The 20,147-nt window shown below is 36.7% G+C and overlaps 1 protein-coding gene across 2 annotated transcripts in view; it reads right to left on the reverse strand.

Moving 5' to 3' along the window:
* usp25 (ubiquitin specific peptidase 25) overlaps positions 1–17,807 on the reverse strand; it is a 29,198-nt gene extending 11,391 nt beyond the window's left edge. Inside the window, exons 1-18 of one of the 2 annotated variants that reach the window (XM_048180907.1) lie at positions 17,568–17,807; positions 13,942–14,019; positions 13,654–13,798; positions 12,033–12,156; positions 11,720–11,882; positions 10,064–10,150; positions 8,113–8,250; positions 6,840–6,916; positions 6,491–6,564; positions 4,837–4,988; positions 4,132–4,259; positions 3,515–3,610; positions 3,078–3,242; positions 2,736–2,977; positions 2,554–2,624; positions 2,234–2,462; positions 1,028–1,255; positions 810–949 (exon numbers count right to left, since the gene is read on the reverse strand). In XM_048180907.1, the coding sequence (XP_048036864.1) occupies positions 810–949; positions 1,028–1,255; positions 2,234–2,462; positions 2,554–2,624; positions 2,736–2,977; positions 3,078–3,242; positions 3,515–3,610; positions 4,132–4,259; positions 4,837–4,988; positions 6,491–6,564; positions 6,840–6,916; positions 8,113–8,250; positions 10,064–10,150; positions 11,720–11,882; positions 12,033–12,156; positions 13,654–13,798; positions 13,942–14,019; positions 17,568–17,609 (2,379 nt within the window). In that variant the 5' untranslated portion in view covers positions 17,610–17,807. The remainder of the gene's footprint in view (positions 1–809; positions 950–1,027; positions 1,256–2,233; positions 2,463–2,553; positions 2,625–2,735; positions 2,978–3,077; positions 3,243–3,514; positions 3,611–4,131; positions 4,260–4,836; positions 4,989–6,490; positions 6,565–6,839; positions 6,917–8,112; positions 8,251–10,063; positions 10,151–11,719; positions 11,883–12,032; positions 12,157–13,653; positions 13,799–13,941; positions 14,020–17,567) is intronic. The other variant, XM_048180908.1, reaches the window with a different exon arrangement.
* Between the last annotated feature and the right edge of the window lie 2,340 nt (positions 17,808–20,147).

Here is a 20,147-nt window from a genome sequence, read left to right on the forward strand (position 1 = left end):
AATCGACTTCGATACTGAACGCGATATTGCGTGGCTTGTCCGGCCCTAGGCCGAGCAAACAAATAGCTCCACCCTTGCTTTTTCAGGGAAATCATTTAAATTTAATCATTTATCAGATGCTTTTATCCAAAGCGACTTACAACTGAGGAGAACAATAGAAGCAATAATGAAAGTACCACTGTGTCTCATTTCAAAGGCTGCGCCCTCCGGAGGTCACATTTGTCAGCCAAATATGTCTTTTGGGCTGCCTCGATTCAGAAAAGTAACCATTACATTCCAAAGAAAGAAATTACAGTAATTTACACCTCATGAAGAATAACAATCCATTTTATAAAGTTTAATTTATCTGAAATGAGACATGCTCTGACATATGTGGCCAACACATGCGACCTTCGGAGTGTACAACCTTTGACCATTAAACTCTGCATATTAAACTTGGATAGGAAAGTACTTAAGCGTAGAAAAAAAATACACATTCAGATGGATGAAGCTAAGCGTGAATGCAACACAACATGGATATAAAGAGCTTTTTTTGGATATTTGAGTGATCAGAACCAAATACCCAAAGTCCAATGTGTTCATAAGACAGATGAAAAAAGCACAAATAGTATGAGATGAAAACTAACATATTTCACATCTTGGAAACTAAACCACACAAATAAGACCTACTGCCATGACTTCACATTTGTAGACATGAAGGTCTGCCCTACATCCAACTAGAAAAGAGCTCTTTCTAAACACACCCTTTAGTCTCCAGAATCATCTGAAGGACCCAGATCTGGTTCATCATGTGTTTGTGTATGTCTTACTGTATTGAGCAGGGCCTCTGGACTCTTCTCATCGTGCTCAGCTGCAGCTTTGCTGATGGCTCTCTCCGTGTCCTCCTGCAGGTGTTTAGAGTCTCCGGTGGGCGACTGCTGCTCCATGTACTCTGGGTCATGCTGAGGGGCTGTTGAGAGAGCAGAGAATGAGTTTCCTTGAATTAAGGACAGTTGTTTCAGACGGTATGTCCACAGACTAGGCTCACCAGTATTGTCTGGAGGGCTGGGTTCAGTGCTCATGGGCTGGGCGGCCACACTGGCGGCAGCAGCGGCCAGAGCCAGTTTCTCCTGCTGGAGTTTGCGGGCCTGTAGAGTGTCCCACTCCTCCATCTCCTTCTGAAAGAGCTTGTTATCTGCCTCCACATACTCCTTTAGATCAGGGGGGAGTTTGTCCAAGCCGCTGAGCATCTGTCCTGTCTCTTTATCAAACTCCTCTGAGATACACATAAGTAGACAGTCAGCATTTCACACACATCCATCTATTTAAATGAGAACATATCTTACCTGTGGTTTTATTCATATAAAGTAAATTACAAGTATGACAGACTATTTGAAACTGATCCCTACACATTCAAGACTTTTCTAAATGGGAAAAATCTTTTCTTTCTTTGAAAACAAACTAAACGGGATGTTTTGTCACATTTAGCAAACTTCTGGGGACAATTTTGTACTCAAAATACAGCTAAATAAACAAACTATGGAGAACTTGGAGTGCCACTTAAAAATAAGGATCAATTTATTCATTAAAAAATAAAAATTTAAATAAATAAATGTAACTGAAAATGTAAATACTTCTCAAACTGGCAATGTGACAAAAATAATAAATTAATAAATCACTATTCAAACTGACGAAAATAAAAACATTTAAAACAGTTTAATTCATGTTTAAAATGTTAGTTGTAACAATAAAATAATACATTAATAAAACATTTTGTGGTTTAAATTGCACAATGCAAGCCAACTGCTTATCTTAACGCGACTGTCAAATGATTTTTAAGTAATGCCATAATAAAGACCAGTTTATTGGCAAATTGATAAAGAAAATAAATGTATAAATACTTTATAAAAATGTAATTCAATAAACAGTTTGCATTTATATTTGGCAATTTCAAATGTATTTATTTACTGTATATTTCACTTTTGAATTAATAAACTGATAACTGATTCCTTTATTTTATTTTTTAATTTAAATATTAACTAAACAATGAGTTACATAAACATCATTTATTTGCCATTTTTGCCAAAAGTATTTATTTTTGTATTCTTTATAAATTGATAATTGATTTCTTTATTTTATTTTTAAATGGCAAATAAAAATGTGTGTTTAAATGGCAAATTTTAGATTTCACTAATTGGCTCAACTGTGTTGACTCCTAGGAGAATCAAAAATTAGCATATGCAGATGAGGTTACCTTCAATAAGGAAGGGTTTTTTATCATCAATGTACATGAGGCAGTATGCGCTGGCATTGCGGTATCCACCGAACGAGTCTCGCACCAGCTCCTCCCAGGACGACTTTGTCACTGAAATGTCATTGTACTTCATCCATTGTCGGTGATGTGGGTCGTAGATGTACGCCCAGTAGTGACCTGCGTTAGCCTGACCCTCATGGACCAAAACAGCATGCAGTCGGTACGGCACCTAAAACACGGCATCAAGTACAAATGAACTCATTCTGGGGTCATTTCTGAGGCATACAGAAAACTATCAGAGATCTCAAAAAGCTTCTTACCTGCATCATGGACTTGTCAGAATACATAAGCTCGATGGTTCTGTGGATTCTGGATATACTGGCCTGCAGATCTGACACAGATCAAGCAGAAACATGTAAATTTACAAAGCCCAAAGCAACAGGAAACTGAAATCAGGTTGTATGCAATACGAGCACATGTTTGCATGCATGGATGTTTGTACCTCTGGTGTCGTTCTCCACCTCACTCCTCCAGCGGTGCAGACAGCCCTCCAGTACCCGCAGCTCCTCCTCTGTGATGTGTCGTGGGGCGGGGTGCATGGGTAGATCCGGCGGCACGCGAGACTGAGTGAATGGTTTATGGATCGAAACCCTTTGCTGCTGCTGCTGCTGCTGCTGCTGCTGGGCCTGCATACCAGAACAGGAGCTCTCGGGTGAGACAGATGCATCCGGCTGATCCCCTGTGCTGAAGTCCAAGCAGAAAACACTTTAATATCTCAGAACTATTCTAAATAATATTTCCCTCTTTGGATAGTTGGGAGGAAAAAAAAAAAAAAAAAACTTGCCTTGCTGGAGGTGGCAGCTGAGCAGTCATGCCACCAGGTGGTGCTGTTGTATCAATGTCTTCCACAGGCGACGTGCACACAGGCTTGCTGGACGCAAACTCCATGGCATACTGGAGAACATCGGCCAGAGGAAACCGCTTGGGCCCTGAGCCATAGCTCAGATACCTGGCACAGAGAACGTTTTGGGGAAAACGGATCTCAAATAAGAAAAAGTGTTGGTTGTCTATAGACTGACAGCAGAAATAGGAATAAAGAAAGTCAGTTGGTATCCTCTTACTGATTCTTCAGGCAAATAACAGCCAAACCTAAGCATGTGACTTTCATCTTTCGCTTAAAAGCTTCCTTCATGGTGAAAAGAAAGCTGAGATTTTCCTGCTATGTAAGTTAACAGCAGGTTATCTCTAGATCAGAGCAGAGGTTAAATAGAGTTAACAAACCTCTCCAGTCGCTGCTGGAGGACGGTCAGGTGCTCCTTTAGTCTTCTGATCTCCTCTCGTTTTATCCGCGTGATGTCTCTGTTCCTGTCCATGTACCTGAAATCAATCGCATATCACACAGTTTCACTGAAAACTGGAAATAATTTGTGTTGCTCGTATATAATCCTTGTTATTTGATGTGGCGTCAAGAAACAACTTAATCAAAGCAAAATGAAACAAAACGAAACAAAAACCCAAAGCAAACCAAAACACAAAATACAACATAAATACAAGAGAGAATCACAATTCAGTATGAAATAAATGCAAGAAAAATAATTAGTTATCAAATATTACAATGATGTAATAGATATTGTTTATATTTTGAATTGGGAACAATGCAGGTCAATGTGAAATTTCCCCCCATTTTAGAAAATACAGGCTACATTTAAAATACGTTTAAAAAAAAAAAAAAAAAAAAACTATAATCTCTTAAAAAGAATATTATGAAATTAGATTAAAAATTTTGTCAAAACAAACTTTGATGTTGGCTTGAGAAAGCCTGACCTGAAAGTCTGAAGTAGTTTTAAAAGCTGCAAGTTTGAAGGTTTTTAGTTTGAAAAAAAGTAAATAGCACTAACCTGTCCATGTACAGCATGGAGGGAAACTCCAACTTGTTGTGAATCTTTTCAGGACGGCCTAAGGCTTGATTAAACTCAAACCTCGACAGTTCAAACGTCAAAACCGGTGGGAGTTCTGTGAACCAGTGCTGGAAAAAACAGCAAACATTTGCAAATAAGAATACTAAAGCCACATTTTTTTCATTTACCCATAACAGTCAAGTGAGAAACAAGTGAATAAAATGGCTTTAAAGTCTTTAAAAGAATTTTGATTGATCTGATAATCAAGTATTTTCCAAAAATCTGTCTACCCCAGCGTGCTCAATGAGAGGCCCATCCGTGTGACCCATCCCAGCTCCGCCCCCCATGCTGACAGCTGGAATGAGCACTGGTGACCTGATCACATTCTGAGAGAGACACAGTGTGCTGGGCTTTCATTAACATCCCAGCCTGTTGGTGCCCAGAATAATGTACACCAGAGAATCTCCTCCTTTATTTGCACTCAGCTGAAGTAATTAGCAGGAAGCAGCTGCAAAGGGATCTGCCCAGGGCGGCACTGATGACTGAAAAGCCATTATGTAACATCTCGGTCAGAAGTCACATGTTTTTTTTCCCTTTCACCTCAAAGATTGTGATTGGACAGCCAACAGAAGGAATATGGGAACGGTTTTAGGTGTTTGAAGGTACTGTGGCGCACTCGGATGGAAAGAAAACGTCTCTACAAACCTCTTGCCCTGATTTGGCGGAGTTCTCGGCAGAATGCAAAGACTCGATCTCTCCTTCAATCATGGCTGCCTCTAAACACTCGTGCAGATCTTTGAAGCCATTAACCTGGAGAGGGTACTGCCCAAACATCTCAGTGTTCTCAAATTTCTTTCCTGTGAACACACACATGCTCACATCATTGACTTTAAAAACTCTCTGTGTAATGATGATCTCTTATCTTATCCATGCAATCACTTTATTTAGTGGGCATCATATGGATACACCACAGTGAAAGTATGTCATGCACAAGGGAAAATAAACCAACAAACACGCAAATCTGCCGGAACCAGGCTAGGCCAGAAACGTGGGCTATGGAATAACCACATGGTCCCATTATACATAGCGAAGACTTTATATATAGAAAGACGGTGCACTCGTATTATTATGAATGGGAGAAAGTGCAACACACAATATGGCGGCATAAGTCCCGCCTTCTCAATAAGAGCCAACTGGCGACTGTTAAAGTCATCGCGTCACTGCAGTTGACGTCAGAAGCTCAGACGCGCACTTCCTATAGAGACACGCACTTGCGCATTAGCTTGATCCAGCCTGAAAAATGCATTTTTTTTGTCATGATTCGAGCATTTAAAAACAAAAAAAGATGGCCGCCAAGTGAAATGACTTGCCTTACAGGGACATAATTAACGTAAATTTTACCACACTAGAATTACAGTAGATGTGTTATTATTCAGGTAGCTACCTCAATATTTTGACAGTTTTATTAACTTTAACTTGCTCAGTTTAAAATGTTGCGTCATCATAAAAGTAGTGGGCCTAAAATTAACCATAGAAGAAGGTTTACACTAATGCTTGCAAGAGTGCCCCTTGTGGCAATTCTGAGAATGGAATGAGCGCTTGAGTTGCATTATGAATTGCATTCTGAAATACTTCGTAATGCATGCAAAATCAAGACAACAGAGCTACATGAATCATTTGCATTAATGTACTTGCACAGAATATGTGTATGGCCTTACATTCACTCGCACATACAAATACTGATCAAGTCAATTTAAAATACCTGTGTTCTATTTCAATTTCTTTTTTCAATGTCACACGATCCTTCAGAAATCATTCTAATATGCGGATTTGCTGCTCAAGAAACATTTCTTATTATTATCAAAGTTGAAAACTGTTGTGCTGCTTATTCTTTTTGTGGAAATTGTGATACTTTTTTCAGAATTCTTTGATGAATATAAAAACTTATTTGAAATTAAAGAAAATGCAACATTATAAATGTCTTTACTGTCACTTTTGATCAGTTTAATGCAATTTAGGTAGTGTACTTATTAATGGACTCTAATTATAAATACTAAACACCCCTCCTAACACTAAACATTTGCACTTTAAACAAGAAATCAGACATTTTTTGTGAGGTTTTACTAGATTTATAATGATATTTTGATTAATTTGGTGCTCAAGTGAGCAAAAAAAGGTAAAAAGGTCACCTAATAAACAGTCTGCATGTAACCAGCTATGATCAGTGCTGTCATGTTTAATAAACCCAACACCACTCACACATCAATGACCGTTACATCTTGGGTACTCCACATCACATTAACACAAGGTCACTTTCATTAACTAGGAGAGTGGACTCATACAGCCGATGAATACTCACCCTCCAGGACGCCCACAGCCAGGAAACGTCCATAGAAAAGCTCAACCATAGGGTTCTTCAGCTTCTCTCCCTCCCTGTGTAGAACAAGAGCAAACATGGAGTTGCATGGGGCTGGAAATGTTCAGGACTAGAGGAGTCAGTGTCCTTTGGCTGTAGGAGTCACACAGGGACTGTATTCAGCGGGTATTTAAAGGTGCTAATTGAAGTCACGCAGGTTAATGTACCACGTTAATCATCATTAATGCCTGTTCCAGCTGAATCTGTCATGTGGTCATACATCATTCTGAATGATATGAGCAAGGAACACAGAGTTACAGAGAATCTTCTGGTAGGATGTACAGGATCTCACCTGTCCTCCTCTGCCTTTATCTGAAACGCGTCCTCCAGCCAGTCCAAGAGTTTATGGGTGAACTCGCTCACATCCTGCTGTAAAAACAAAACAATTCAAATCGTGAACAAATGTATTCAAGTTTTAACTGGTCCTAGAAAACAATTTTGTCCATGTCTGTTCTCTTACCAAGTGCAAATGTGCCAAAAATGGGTCCAAACTAAGAACGATCACATGTACCATATTAATCAAAAGGTCAGGCTTATCTGTGATGCTGAGAGGGTATAAAACAGATTGACCCTTGACACAAATATTTAGAGCTCTATAAATAGGTCCCTATTTTTATAGCATTTGGTTTTTCCCTAAAGCCCACTTATGTTAATCTAGTTTTCTTGTAAAAATGTCACAATTTCATGACCCATTTGCTGAACCTTAGAATGAAAGAGACTGTTTTTGCTACTGTTTCTCTGAGACTTTGAGATGTACTGTACATTTAATACTATATACTGTATGTAAATAAGTTCTGTTATTACTAGCTATCCTCTTTGCAAGTGATATAAGTAACGACACCAGTCAAAATTGCTGAATACAGAATATGCATTAATATGTAAATGTCAGAGGGCATATGCTAACATGTTAATTGTTTTGAAGTCAATACTGTGAATGATTAGGTTTTATTGTACACTTCCATTGAAAAGCTTTGGATCAGTACAATTTTTTTCTTAAAAAAAAAAAAATAATAATAATATTTATTCAGCAAGGAAGCATTAAAGACATTTATAATGTTACAAAAGATTTAGATCTCAAATAAATGCTGTTCTTTTGAACTTTCTATTCATCAAAGAATCCTGAAAAAATGTATCACAGTTTCCATAGAAAAATATTAAGCAGCACAACAGTGATAATAATCATGTTTCATCAACACATTAGAATGATTTCTGAAGGATCATGTGACACTGAAGACTGGAGTAATGATGCTGAAAATTCAGCTTTGCCATCATAGGACTAAACAACATTTTGTTCAAATAGATTGAATAAATCTATATTCAAATAGAAACAGTTATTTTAAATTGTAATAATATTTCACAGTATTACTGTTTCTACTGTACTTTTGATCAAATAAATGCAGTCTTGGTGGGCATAAGAGAATACTTTCAAAAACATTACAAAACCTTACTGACCCCAAATTTCGCATTCTGAATGTTAGAATATGCCTACACAGAAGCCCTCTTGTTTATTTGAAAAGAGCAAAAAAAAATCCTGTTTTCCATTATATGTCTTTTTAGTGTCTTACCTGTTGAGACTCACTGGACTTGAAGGCATCCTTAAGGATCTCCACAGCTCTGGACGGGTCCACATACTTCCGCTTGGATCCCACCAACAAGGAGAAGAGGCGCCTCAGCTCCTGCATGAAGGGCAGGTTCCTGTGCTCCTGTGGGAATGCAAATGGAGAACAAATTCTTAATGGCACAGAGAAAAAACAAAGTGTTCCTGCAGCTCAAACAGCAGAGCATAGCGCTAGCAATGCGAAGGTCATGGGTTTGATTCCCAAGGAATACACAACTGATAAAATGTCTGCCGAATGCATAAATTGTTAACTTTACACTGATCAGACATGACGGCAAATTGTTAAAGGGATAGTTCACCCAAAAATGAAAATTTGATGTTTATCTGCTTACCCCCAGCGCATCCAAAATGTAGCTGACTTTGTTTCTTCTGCTCTGACAACGGCAGTGATGTCTCGCGCACATACTTCAATGAGTGCCAGGCATCACTGCCGTTGTCAGAGCGCGATCAGACCTCACTAAGCGAGTGCTGAACGCAGTTGGACATAGTGGTGTTTTAGAGGTAAAAAATGATATAAATACTGTTCGGTTTCTCGCACAAACCGATCATTTCGTGTCTTAGGACATCAATGTGTCGTAATGAGCTGCAGGGTTTAATTTGGATTTGTCTATGCAAGGTTTTTCAACTCTTATTGATCCAAGTTCCCATTCACTCCCATTATTTGACTGAGAGATGGCAACGGTTGGAGTTAAAAAGACATCTACATACAGTAATTACCACTTTGACGCTTTAAAAAGTTCATAAAGAGATCGTAAAAAGAATCTATATGAATTGAGCGATTTGGTCCAAACTTCTTGTAGAGACTTGATCACTTTATATGATGAACAGATTGAATTTAGGCTCTTATTCACATATAAACATTCATAAACTCACACAACAGTTGTGGTAAACAAAGGCTCAAACAGGTTTGCATTACATGTGAATAAAAGCCTAAATTAGATCTGTTCATCACATAAAGCGATCGAGTCTCTTCAGAAAATTTGGACTAAACCGCTCAATTCATATGGATTAGTTTTACGATCTCTTGATGAACTTTTTGAAGCGTCAAAGTGTCAGTTGCATAGCTGTCTATGGAGGGACAGAAAGCTCTCAGATTTCATTAAAAAGATCTTCATTTGTGTTCTGAAAATGAACGAAAGTCTTACGAGTTTGGAACATGAGGGTGAGTAAATGACAGAATTTTCATTTTTAATTGAACTATCCCTTTAAGTGAATCTGAATGATGAGAGTTGATTAGTTAGGTCTGTCTGGTATCAGTTAAGGAGATCCTTGCCTTAAAAACATCTCAATGCCACACAGGGGTCAGAAACCTTCACCGGATCACATCAACTGGATTTTCTTCCTCAGTCTTAAATAATAATAAATTAAAGTCTAGAAAGAGCTTCTCCACTGACCCAGCAGATGAAAAGTACAAGCAATAAGGAGAGAGAAAAGAATGAATCCAGGACTCTGTGGTCTTCTATCAGTGGATGAGGTTAAGCTCAGATTAGCGGCCATGTCTGCTGACCCCGTTCGCAGGCTCAGGGTCCTCAGAGAAAGACCCGAAGACAGCAATCACACAGACAGCAGTTGGCCTGCTGAGCCGGACACCGTTCCACTACTTTTTCCACTTTAAAACGCAGTCTGGAGCAGCTCATGTGACAGTTTAACAGCTAGAACACAGAGACTTTGATAAAGCACTTCCTCTGCTTCACCTCCTCTGGTCACAGGCCAGTCAGATGGGTGAAAATCACTGCTCGCAAAAGCACGATAATGTCACAGCATGCAACTGAGGCTTTCAAACCAGGTCAAGCAAGGTCACAGTCGCTGGAAGTGTGTCTCGGTGAGAAATGGAAGCTCTTATGGCATGCGAGCTGTTGTTAGCCACGGTGGACATGGGTATCGGGCGGCAATCTCACCTTCTGATTGCGGGGCAAGTCCTGCATCCGTGCAGGGGGGGAATAATGCAACACCAGCCTCTGGAACTCCAGCAGGTTAAAAAGAGACTGAAAAATGTAGATAAAAAAGATAAATATCAGTGTTTGAAAACAGTGTGTACCAGCACTGAATGTCAGCACAACCTTGTGATGACACAAAAAGACTACTGCACATTTTTCCCACAAACACATTTGGCGTTTTTCTCATGCTTAGTTGAAGTGTCACTACAGTATCGTTGTGTGAATGACTGACGCATTGTTTTTGGTGACAGATTCACACATTTAGAGTCTCCTTGTCCAGATCTATAAATCCACAGAGCGCTGAGCGCGTAAGCGTTCTTACATGAGCGGGGGCTTCTTCAGGCATCAGGTTACACACAAGAGGTAAACAGCATGTGACAGTACTCAGCGATCATTACTCAGCTCTCTACATGGTTCATGTTCTGACATCGTGTAACAGACACAAACAATCAGGCCTTAGTAGGACCTGAAGTCACATTCAAAGCAAAAAAAGCCGATATACGCGCATAAATATGAGGGCTATATAAATACACCAAGTTGCTTGGTAATAGTAAATAGCCTACAGTTAGGCTAGTACACAATATTAAATGTAAGAAATAAATAATTTATACAATAATAAATGTAAAACAAGCAATAACATACTTGAGGCCAGACGTTACAATTGTCATTTTTGAGATGGTAACAGATAAGTCTTGGACATTACTGTGAACAATATAATCGCACATTATCTTGAATAATAAAGGGAAAAGTGTTTTTTTTATATATATATTTTTATATGCTAACATTCAAAAGTTTAAGGTTGGTAAGATTTTATGTTTTTTTTTTTTTTTTTTTAAGTCTCTTATGCTTACCAATATTTTTGATTAAAAAAAACACAGTAAAAACAGTAATACGGTGAAATATTATTAGAGTTTTCTATTTGAATATATATTAAAATGCAATTTATTCCTGTGATGCAAAGCTGAATTTTCAGCATCACTACTCCAGTCTTCAGTGTCACATGATCCTTCAGAAATCATTCTAATATGCTGATTTGGGGCTCAAATGCTGAATGCTCAATGCTGAAATCAGTTGTGCTGCTTAATAATTTTGTGTAAACCTTGATAGAATTTTTTTAAATTCTTTGAAGAACAGCATTTATTTGAAATATATATTTTTTATAACATTATAAATGTCTTTACGGACATGTTTGATCAATTTAATGCATCCTTGCTGAATAAAAGTATTAATTTATTTTTTTAAACTAGTGTAGGTTTATTCATTATATATTTTCTTGCCATATTTCAAATACTCTATCACTCTAAACATGATCCAGCATTGTCTAGATACACAAATTGAATTTTGTCTTCTTCAAAAATATTAAATATACTGAAGCATTGATATAGCATTGATACAGCGATATCTCTTCATTATTAAATAACTGCAATGCAAGGCCACTCGGCTTCATTTAGATCTGCAACACATGTGAGACTAACATAATCAATCTGTCTGGGGAATTATAAAATCAAATAAAACGCAATTAAAATTAATGAATTAAACTGTCATTTGTTGCTTTCAGTTCATTAAATAAGCAAATGTGTTTGTAATTGCAAAGTAATCACAGCGGCTGACACTGACCTGTATGACTGCACTGAACCAGCACGTGTTGCCCACATTCTTCAGCCCTACAGGACAGTTCTCCATCCTCTTCCTGTCGTGAGGGTTGGGTGAATCACTCCATACTTCTGTGTGCGTGCGCTTCAGACTGGCCTTGTTCTCAGCGATGCTGGCCTCCAGGACTCTGAAGCACAAAGACACCAAACATCACTTCTGTCTGGTCGCAGAGTTCTGCTATAACTCTGCTTGTCGTGTGACTAATTTTATACTGAAATCTACAGTAATACAAAATATTCAGCAGGAAAAAAGTTAAAAAGTACAGTTAAAACCCCACCTGCTGATAGCCTGTTCTTCATCAGTGATGCCCGTCTCTCTGAAGGCCCTGTTCGACTCCTCCAGACTGAGAGCGATGGCCCGCTGAAGGTCATCTTTATCATCTCCAGTGAGATCAATTACATCTGAAACAATCACAGAAACATTCAAAAGTGGGTTACTAGCAAACGATGGATGTCCTAATGGGTGACCACATACATATACATCATGTGGTGCGACCAATAATAGCAATAACTGTATTAAATTAAAAATAAAATATTTAATTTCTGTGGCTGAAATATGAATCACTGATACAGTATGCTTAAATGAATGGTATTTTTAAAATATTTTTATCAGTTTTATGTGATTTACAGAAAAAATAAGTCTGTTAACTACATTTAAGAAGGCAACTCTGAAGTTATAGAACAAAAATATAAAGTCATTCTTTACAGAATCTCAAAAGAACTGCAAATACTCTGTTTCTAACACTTTAATTACTGAGAACTTGTTAAAAAAATAAGCATAAGCATGTTAAGGAAATAGATTAATTTTAAGATAAATTACGGTTACCGCATGACATTTAAGGCTATGGCCGATTCATCTAGATAAAAAAAAAAACAAAAAAACACTAAAATCACTTAATTTAACATTTTAATATGAATTTATGTGTACGTAACATTCTTAATGTTTAAACAATTGCAATAGATTATTTTTTGTATTTTAAAATTAGCCTGTTGAAAATCCTTATACGTCACTGACCCATATATATATAACCCACTATGTAGCCTATAATACATAATACAATATATAATATTTGAATATTTACAGGCCAAAATTAAATGTAATATTTTAAAATAATACAATTTATTAATTACTAAAATGTAACATCAAATAAAATACACAAACTGTTTGTGTAACAGTGTAACATTGAACACTTTTGTTAATCAGCCACTGCCAAGAACATCAAAATGCTCAAATACCGATTAATCAGCCTGTTTGATATTTCGTTAGTTAGACAGATCAACAGGTTACAACAAACTGTCATAGTGATAGAGAATATAGAGAATATCTCTTAAGCGCATGTCGAGAGCTCAAATAAAAACATGAGGCGGCATGCCAAACTAACATTCCCTCTGTCAGCATTTTCTCAGCAGTAGGACTGGAGTTTGTGTCATCATCATTTAAAACAAGCTGGGAGGATCAGCAGGCTGGATCTTTAAAGGTCTGGCTCTCTGAGATGATGTGCATGCATTTATAAAAGAGCTGCCAGAACTCCCACTGTTATGAGTTACATGATGTCTCATTTCAGTATCTCTTTCCTAAAGAGGAATTTCAGCATGTGTGGCAAAAATATTAATTTTCTGGTTTGACACAGCAGTGCTAATTCACTGCAGTTTAGAATTTAATGAATCAATCCACTTATCAAGTTCAGGCATCAAAACACAAATTGAAATCTAAAAGAAATTGTATTTTTGAGAACTGCTTAGAAATCAGTTTTGCTAGCTGTCGGATACAGAGCATTTAAAGCTGGTTCTTCACTCAGCTTTCCTTTGCGTCATGGCATTTCATTGTGCTTCATCACAGAGCAGCGTAATCTTTCCCTGGATTTCGGCCAATCATTGTTCTGAGATTTAAATACGTACTTGTGTCAGCCTGGCTGCCCACACTGATGTATCTATCATTGGTGATTTGGGCCGTCTGGTAATAGGTGGCTTCATCTTGCTGTGGGACCTTGGCGTTCTTCTCGGTGAGAAAGGCAACCGCCTCGGCTAGGTCACCGTTACTGACCTGAACACAAACACCTTTCATTACATGCACTAAGAAACTAACTCGTCTTTGAGCAAATAATATTTAAAGTCCATCTATCAAATCAGCTGCAAATAAAGCAAATGAGTCATACTATACTGTTTACAGAGAAACTGATAGTTCACCTGCAGTGCTTGCTGTAACAGCTGAACATCTGTAGTTCCAGTAACTTCCCTCAGCTGGTTCAGTAATGTCTGCTGGTGCTGTGAGGAAAACACAAGAGAAAACACATTTTTAAACAGAAACTGGCAACTAGGGCTGCACAATATGTTGAAATATTGCAAATGTACATATATACACAATGGCTTGCGATAAATGAATGATTTTAATACTTCAAAAAGTTGCGTAAATTCTAAACACAATAAGCCACGGAAAAGAACTCAATGTGGTACTCGCACGCACACAAAGCCGCGTCTCGGACAGCACATGATCCCAAATTCAGTTCTCTTCCGCAGCTTATATGGCCAAACACAAAATTATGTCAAAATGCCTGTCTTCGTGAGTATTCATGAAAACAGTCGGTTATGTCTTAAGTGAACATAAACAGCTGAGAAAGAAAATGATTAATAACGATTAATTGCATTCAAAATAAAAGTTTGTGTTTATGTAGTATATGTGTGTACTTTGCATATTTATTTTGTATTTACATACACATGCATATTATATTTAAGAAATATTTACATGTATATATTTATATATATATATATATATAATTTAAATTATATGTGAATACTTATTGATTTTTATGTATTTTTTTTATATTTTAAAAATATACATATTCTATTTTTTTTTTTATATATACATGTATATGTATGTGTTTATAAAATTTAACAACTGTTAAGTGAATCAAAATTAATCTTTCCTGTGCTCATATGACTATACATCCTCTCTAGTCAAGTCAAGTCACCTTTATTTATATAGCGCTTTTTACAATGTAGATTATGTCAAAGCAGCTTTACATTGATAACTAGTACATTATTTTGGCTGCACAGCAGCTCTTAAAGAATAGTGTCAATGCAGGCAGATCAAAGCACTGTTGAATATCAAATGTCAAGTCAAATGTCAAGTGTCCCCAACTAAGCAAGCAAGGAACCCAAACTCCAACAGGTGACATCAGGTGGCAAACAGGTGGAAAATAGGTGTTAAAATGGAGAAAAAAACCTTGGGAGAAACCAGGCTTAGTCGGGGGGCCAGTTCTCCTCTGGCAAACAGTGCTTTGTTACGATTCAGTATACTGTATACTACTTCATATCGATTGATACCATTTATTTATTTTTTGTGTGCTTATTTCCCCTATTTTTACATTGAGATTAGCTTTGCAGTCATCTAACGCTCACTTAAAGTTAATCTTTAATAACACTAATAATTTAATAACGCTGTTAAATGTAATCTTTAACAAATCTCTAAATGATTATCCAATTTTATATTGTTTGTTGTGACGCCTAAATTCACGTGCAGCACTTAATACTGATTGGTTTAGTTTTTGGTCTTATTTTTGAATTAGACAAAATTTAATAGAATACTAATATCAAGCTTATATCAGTTAAGAACCATAACATGAAAATATTAGTATGTTGTTTGTGTTATCAAAACTGTTTAACGATTAATCACATCCAGAATAAAAGTTTGTATAAATATATGTGTGTACTGTGTAGTCTATATTTATTTTGTATTTATATCAATAAATGTTTATATTTAAATTATATATAAATATATACATGTAAATATTCCTTAAATATATACAAGCTTGTGTATGTTTATAAATGCAAAATAAATATTATGCATAGTACACACAAATATATTATGTAAACACAAACTTTTATTTTGGATGCAATTAAACAGCCCTAAACATGATATTCATTTACCCCACATTAAATGTCATATTAAGAAAAGTGAACTGCAGTTGGTCATTTTACTTTTTTTTAATTTTTTTTTATTTGTCTCTTCCTGTCTACGTGGGCAGGTTTTGGCATAAATAACGTGGCAAACGGATCAGCACCACTCAGGAGCATCAGGACACACTGCAAACAGAACATCATCTCACACCTCTGGATGGGAAACACAGAGTACTGGCCCTTTATCTCAGTCCTGGCTCTGATCAGGAATGGCATGAGACAAACATAACCTGTGCCAAGCCGAAGAGGGAGGAACAGCGCTCCTCCCAAGACCGAAACGCAGTATGACTGATCTGTTTCTACTCATTTGACCATTTTAGATCGGGCTCTATCGAATCATTTACAAATGTTCTTCTGCTTGCCTCATAATAAGCTTTGAGTTACTGACATCATTACATAAACTAACAGCCAGTGGCTAAGGGATGCTGCACTGACCTTCTAATGCACTGCATGCCTTTCCGTTCAAGATATGACATGAAACGTGGTATGTGCGGAGCGCGCACGTCCCAACACTCTGAAGGTGGCACACCCCTCCCTGCCCGTGGTATACTATGGACGCGCTGGACTAAGTAACACACATATCTCAACAGTAACATGATAAAGCAACACAAGCTCTGTGCCAAACAAGAGCTGCTGAAACTTACAGCCAGTTCACTTTCAGTTTATGTGAAATACACAGTTTTATATTCCCCACCACCTGCTGCAACTCTGGTTTGAAAACTCATCCTGTGTAATTAAGATCACAAAATCGCTTCTTCGGTTACTGCATATTAACTTGATGAATAATCTGCCTATTTAACTAAAGTGATCCTCATACTATTAAAAGCCAAAACAACACATCAATGTGCACTTAAGATGTATCATATTAAGCAAACTGTAGAAAAAAATTTTTACAGATTCAATTTCAAACTACAAAAACACTAGGCTAATATGTAACACAAACTAAGAAGAAAAGCCTAATATTTATAAACAGATTGAATAAAACCCATAAAAATCAAGAGTTTCTTTACAAGCATGTTATTTAAAACATCTAAACCTTACATATTAAAGGAACAAAGCTAAAATGCCACAAATAAACAAAAGACCAAACAGATAAAAATTAAAATCAAAGAACAAGAAAGCCCTAATGTTTACAAAGGAAATAATCCAACAAGACAAAACTAATGTTTATGAACAAAGCACAAATATATATATCACACACCCATCATATGAAGTTGAATCCCACATAAACACAAGCCAACAAGAAAAAGTTTAATGTTTAAAAACAGATGCAAAAAATCAACAAAAACGCAAATATATGGCACAAATGAATATGAAATGCCTAATGTTTACAAACACATTTTACAGCAGCTGTGTGGGTGTCAGACCATAAACAAACACGCTACACCAAACACAAACCCAACAAGAGGTATCATTACACTTCTGAACACTCAAACAGAGACTCTTCAGGGTATTTAATAAGATTTAAGAGAGTTTCACTGAGATTTCAGTGTGTTTTGATGGGTAAGTTTAGCAGGTTAGCTCTGTTAGCACAAACGCTACTGTTTCGCAGCTTTTGTAAGTTATACGGGCTTATGTTGTTTTATTTAAAGTTATTAATTGTTCTAAACGGTTTCATTGATTTAAAACTCATAAATGTGTAAGATGGACCAATAAATAAAAACAAACACTAAAACGTGAGGCGCGGCTAATGTGATGCTATAACTAGGCCGCAGCAATCAAACTGAGCCACTGGCACTTTCAGCGCCACCATAAACCGCCTTATGACACCGAACGAACCGAGCCGAGACGAACCGAACTGGGCCGAACCGGACCGAACCGGGTCTGTGTGTTCGGGCGGTGCGCGCGCGCGTTACCTTCTGAGAGTGCTGCTGCAGGACATTCTGCTCCACGGTCATGGCCGGTTCCGATCCAGACGAAATGGACTCAGGTTCGAGGGTAAAAACGGAGCATACAGGAGTCAGAGGAGTAGAATACGGGAGAGTTTAAACAAGAAAAACCCTGTACTCATCCGCTCTGCAAAGGCGCCATGACGAACACGAGCAGCACATCTGACATCTCTGACATCCATTACTTGGGTCTGGATCACACGCGCGCGCGCGCCCTTACGTCATAGTGATTGTGTAAACACGCACACATTGAAACATGTATAAACAAAACAATACACACATAAACAATGCAATAAAATATATAATTAATAAATACTTGACTAAAAAAAAAATCCACTGTTGTTTCTCAAAGAATAAAATACACGCAGATAGCATATATACTGTATGGAGTAAGTTACGTTATGTTGTTATGGAAACCAGCAAATGTAAACAATAAAACGATTATGAAACACAAAACAATTTACGAAACAAGAAAAATGTAACACTTAATATACATTGTTTTGGTCGACAAATATTCGTCTATTTTAATTGTATTGCTTTTTAACGTGATAACGTAATAATATAACGTGTAATAATAGCGTGATAGCATCATAGCATGTAATCACTGCTGCATACAAACAGGCCAAAGTCAGCTGACTGTGAGTTCAAACATCCAAGAAACGAAAGTGAAAGTTTTCTCACAGAAGAAACTGTTTCTGTTCAGCGAAAGTGTAAGTAAGACCCTGCAGAGACTGAGTGTGAAATACTAAATGAATTAAACATGGTGTGCAGTCTCGCTTCTGCGTCTTAATATTGGTTGTTATTGGTCCTTTTTATGAATATTAAATCCTCACGTGTTAATTAAGATGTTAGATAGATAGATAGATAGATAGATAGATAGATAGATAGATAGATAGATAGATAGATAGATAGATAGATAGATAGATAGATAATGCTGTGCTGTGCCAGCAGGTGGCGCTATTGTACATGCTTTCAATCAATTAAAAGTTGTATAAACTCTGACCCAGGCAGCAGAGTAAAGGACACAAAAAAGTCACCGATCAGAGGTTTTTAGTACATTTTTTCTGTGAACTTACCTTTTTCTCCTTTCAAGTCACTCAATGAGTCTCCCAAATGAGAACACGACCTAAACAGCAGTATCTGCGTCACTAGGGTTTTACTCCAGGTGTCATTTTACTAACACCATGACACTGAATGTGTTGTTTTGTATCCCTGTTCTAGATTTTTCCTGGAACTCTGTGTAAATATGGAGTTTGGTCTCTCCTGATAGTTATAGTGTGTGATATATATTTCACTGCATGTGTGTATCTATAATATTTATCTGAGGAATATCAAAACTGTTTCCTGTACAGTAATTAAGCACAGCTCTCTCTGATTACATAAGATAGATTTACATGTCAGAGGTCACAAAATGTGATGAGATTATAATGTAGTTTGGCTCCACCATGGCAAGCACATGTGAGTTCATGTTACAGCTGTTATCTGTGAGGTTAAATTAAAAATAACACTCACTTAGCATGTTACTCACAAAGAATCCACAGTAAAGAATTCATTTTAATCAAACTAAATAAATCTGACCTCTACCCCTCTCCCAGCTCTCTTAAAAATTTTGGGAGTGGAAATGAATCTCTGGCAGTATTCCGTACTAATGCGTAAGTTACGGCGGTCACTCTCTGACCTTTGCCCTCAGAACCAATAGTTCTAATCTCAATCTGGCCTCAGTGAGATTGCTTGACACTAAAGTGCCCTTTCACATTTAAAAGTGATTTGTGGAAATGTTTGCACTAAAAGTCCATGACCCATGAAGCTGGATTTGAGCTGGTCATGCATAGAACATACTTAAAGAAAAACTAGTTTTATATAGTATATATAAAATATTGTATGTATATATGTGACCCTGGAGCACAAAACCAGTCATAAGTGTTTTATTGATGTATGGTTTGTTTAAAAATCTGGAATCTGAGGGTGCAAAAAAATCTAAATACTAAGAAAATCACCTTTAAAGTTGTCCAAATGAAGTCCTTAGCAATGCATATCAACTCACGAAAATACATTTTTGAATGTACAATTTACAAAATATCTTTGTGGAACATGATCTTTACTTAATATCCTAATGATTTTTGGCATAAAAGAAAAATCGACAATTTTGACCCATACTACCCATACCCATGGCTATTGCTACAAATATACCCATGCGACTTTGTGGTCTGGGGTCCATATATATATATATATATATATATATATATATATATATATATATATATATATATATATATATATATATATATATATATATATATATATATATATATATAGTCAAACCAAAAATTATTCAGACATTTTTGATATTTTTGACATATTTTTACTAGTGGGTGCAGGACACTATAGTTCATTTATATAAGTGAGGATAGCAAAATAAAGTAAACTGACATACCCAAAAATTATTCATACAGTGGACTACCAATAAAACCTAAAAATAAATTATATATATATAATGAATTTATTAATATTATATAAAGTGGTGTCCAGATAGATCCTGAGATCATT

This window comes from Megalobrama amblycephala, linkage group LG2, assembly GCF_018812025.1.
Source record: "Megalobrama amblycephala isolate DHTTF-2021 linkage group LG2, ASM1881202v1, whole genome shotgun sequence".
Taxonomy (NCBI): Eukaryota; Metazoa; Chordata; class Actinopteri; order Cypriniformes; family Xenocyprididae; genus Megalobrama; species Megalobrama amblycephala.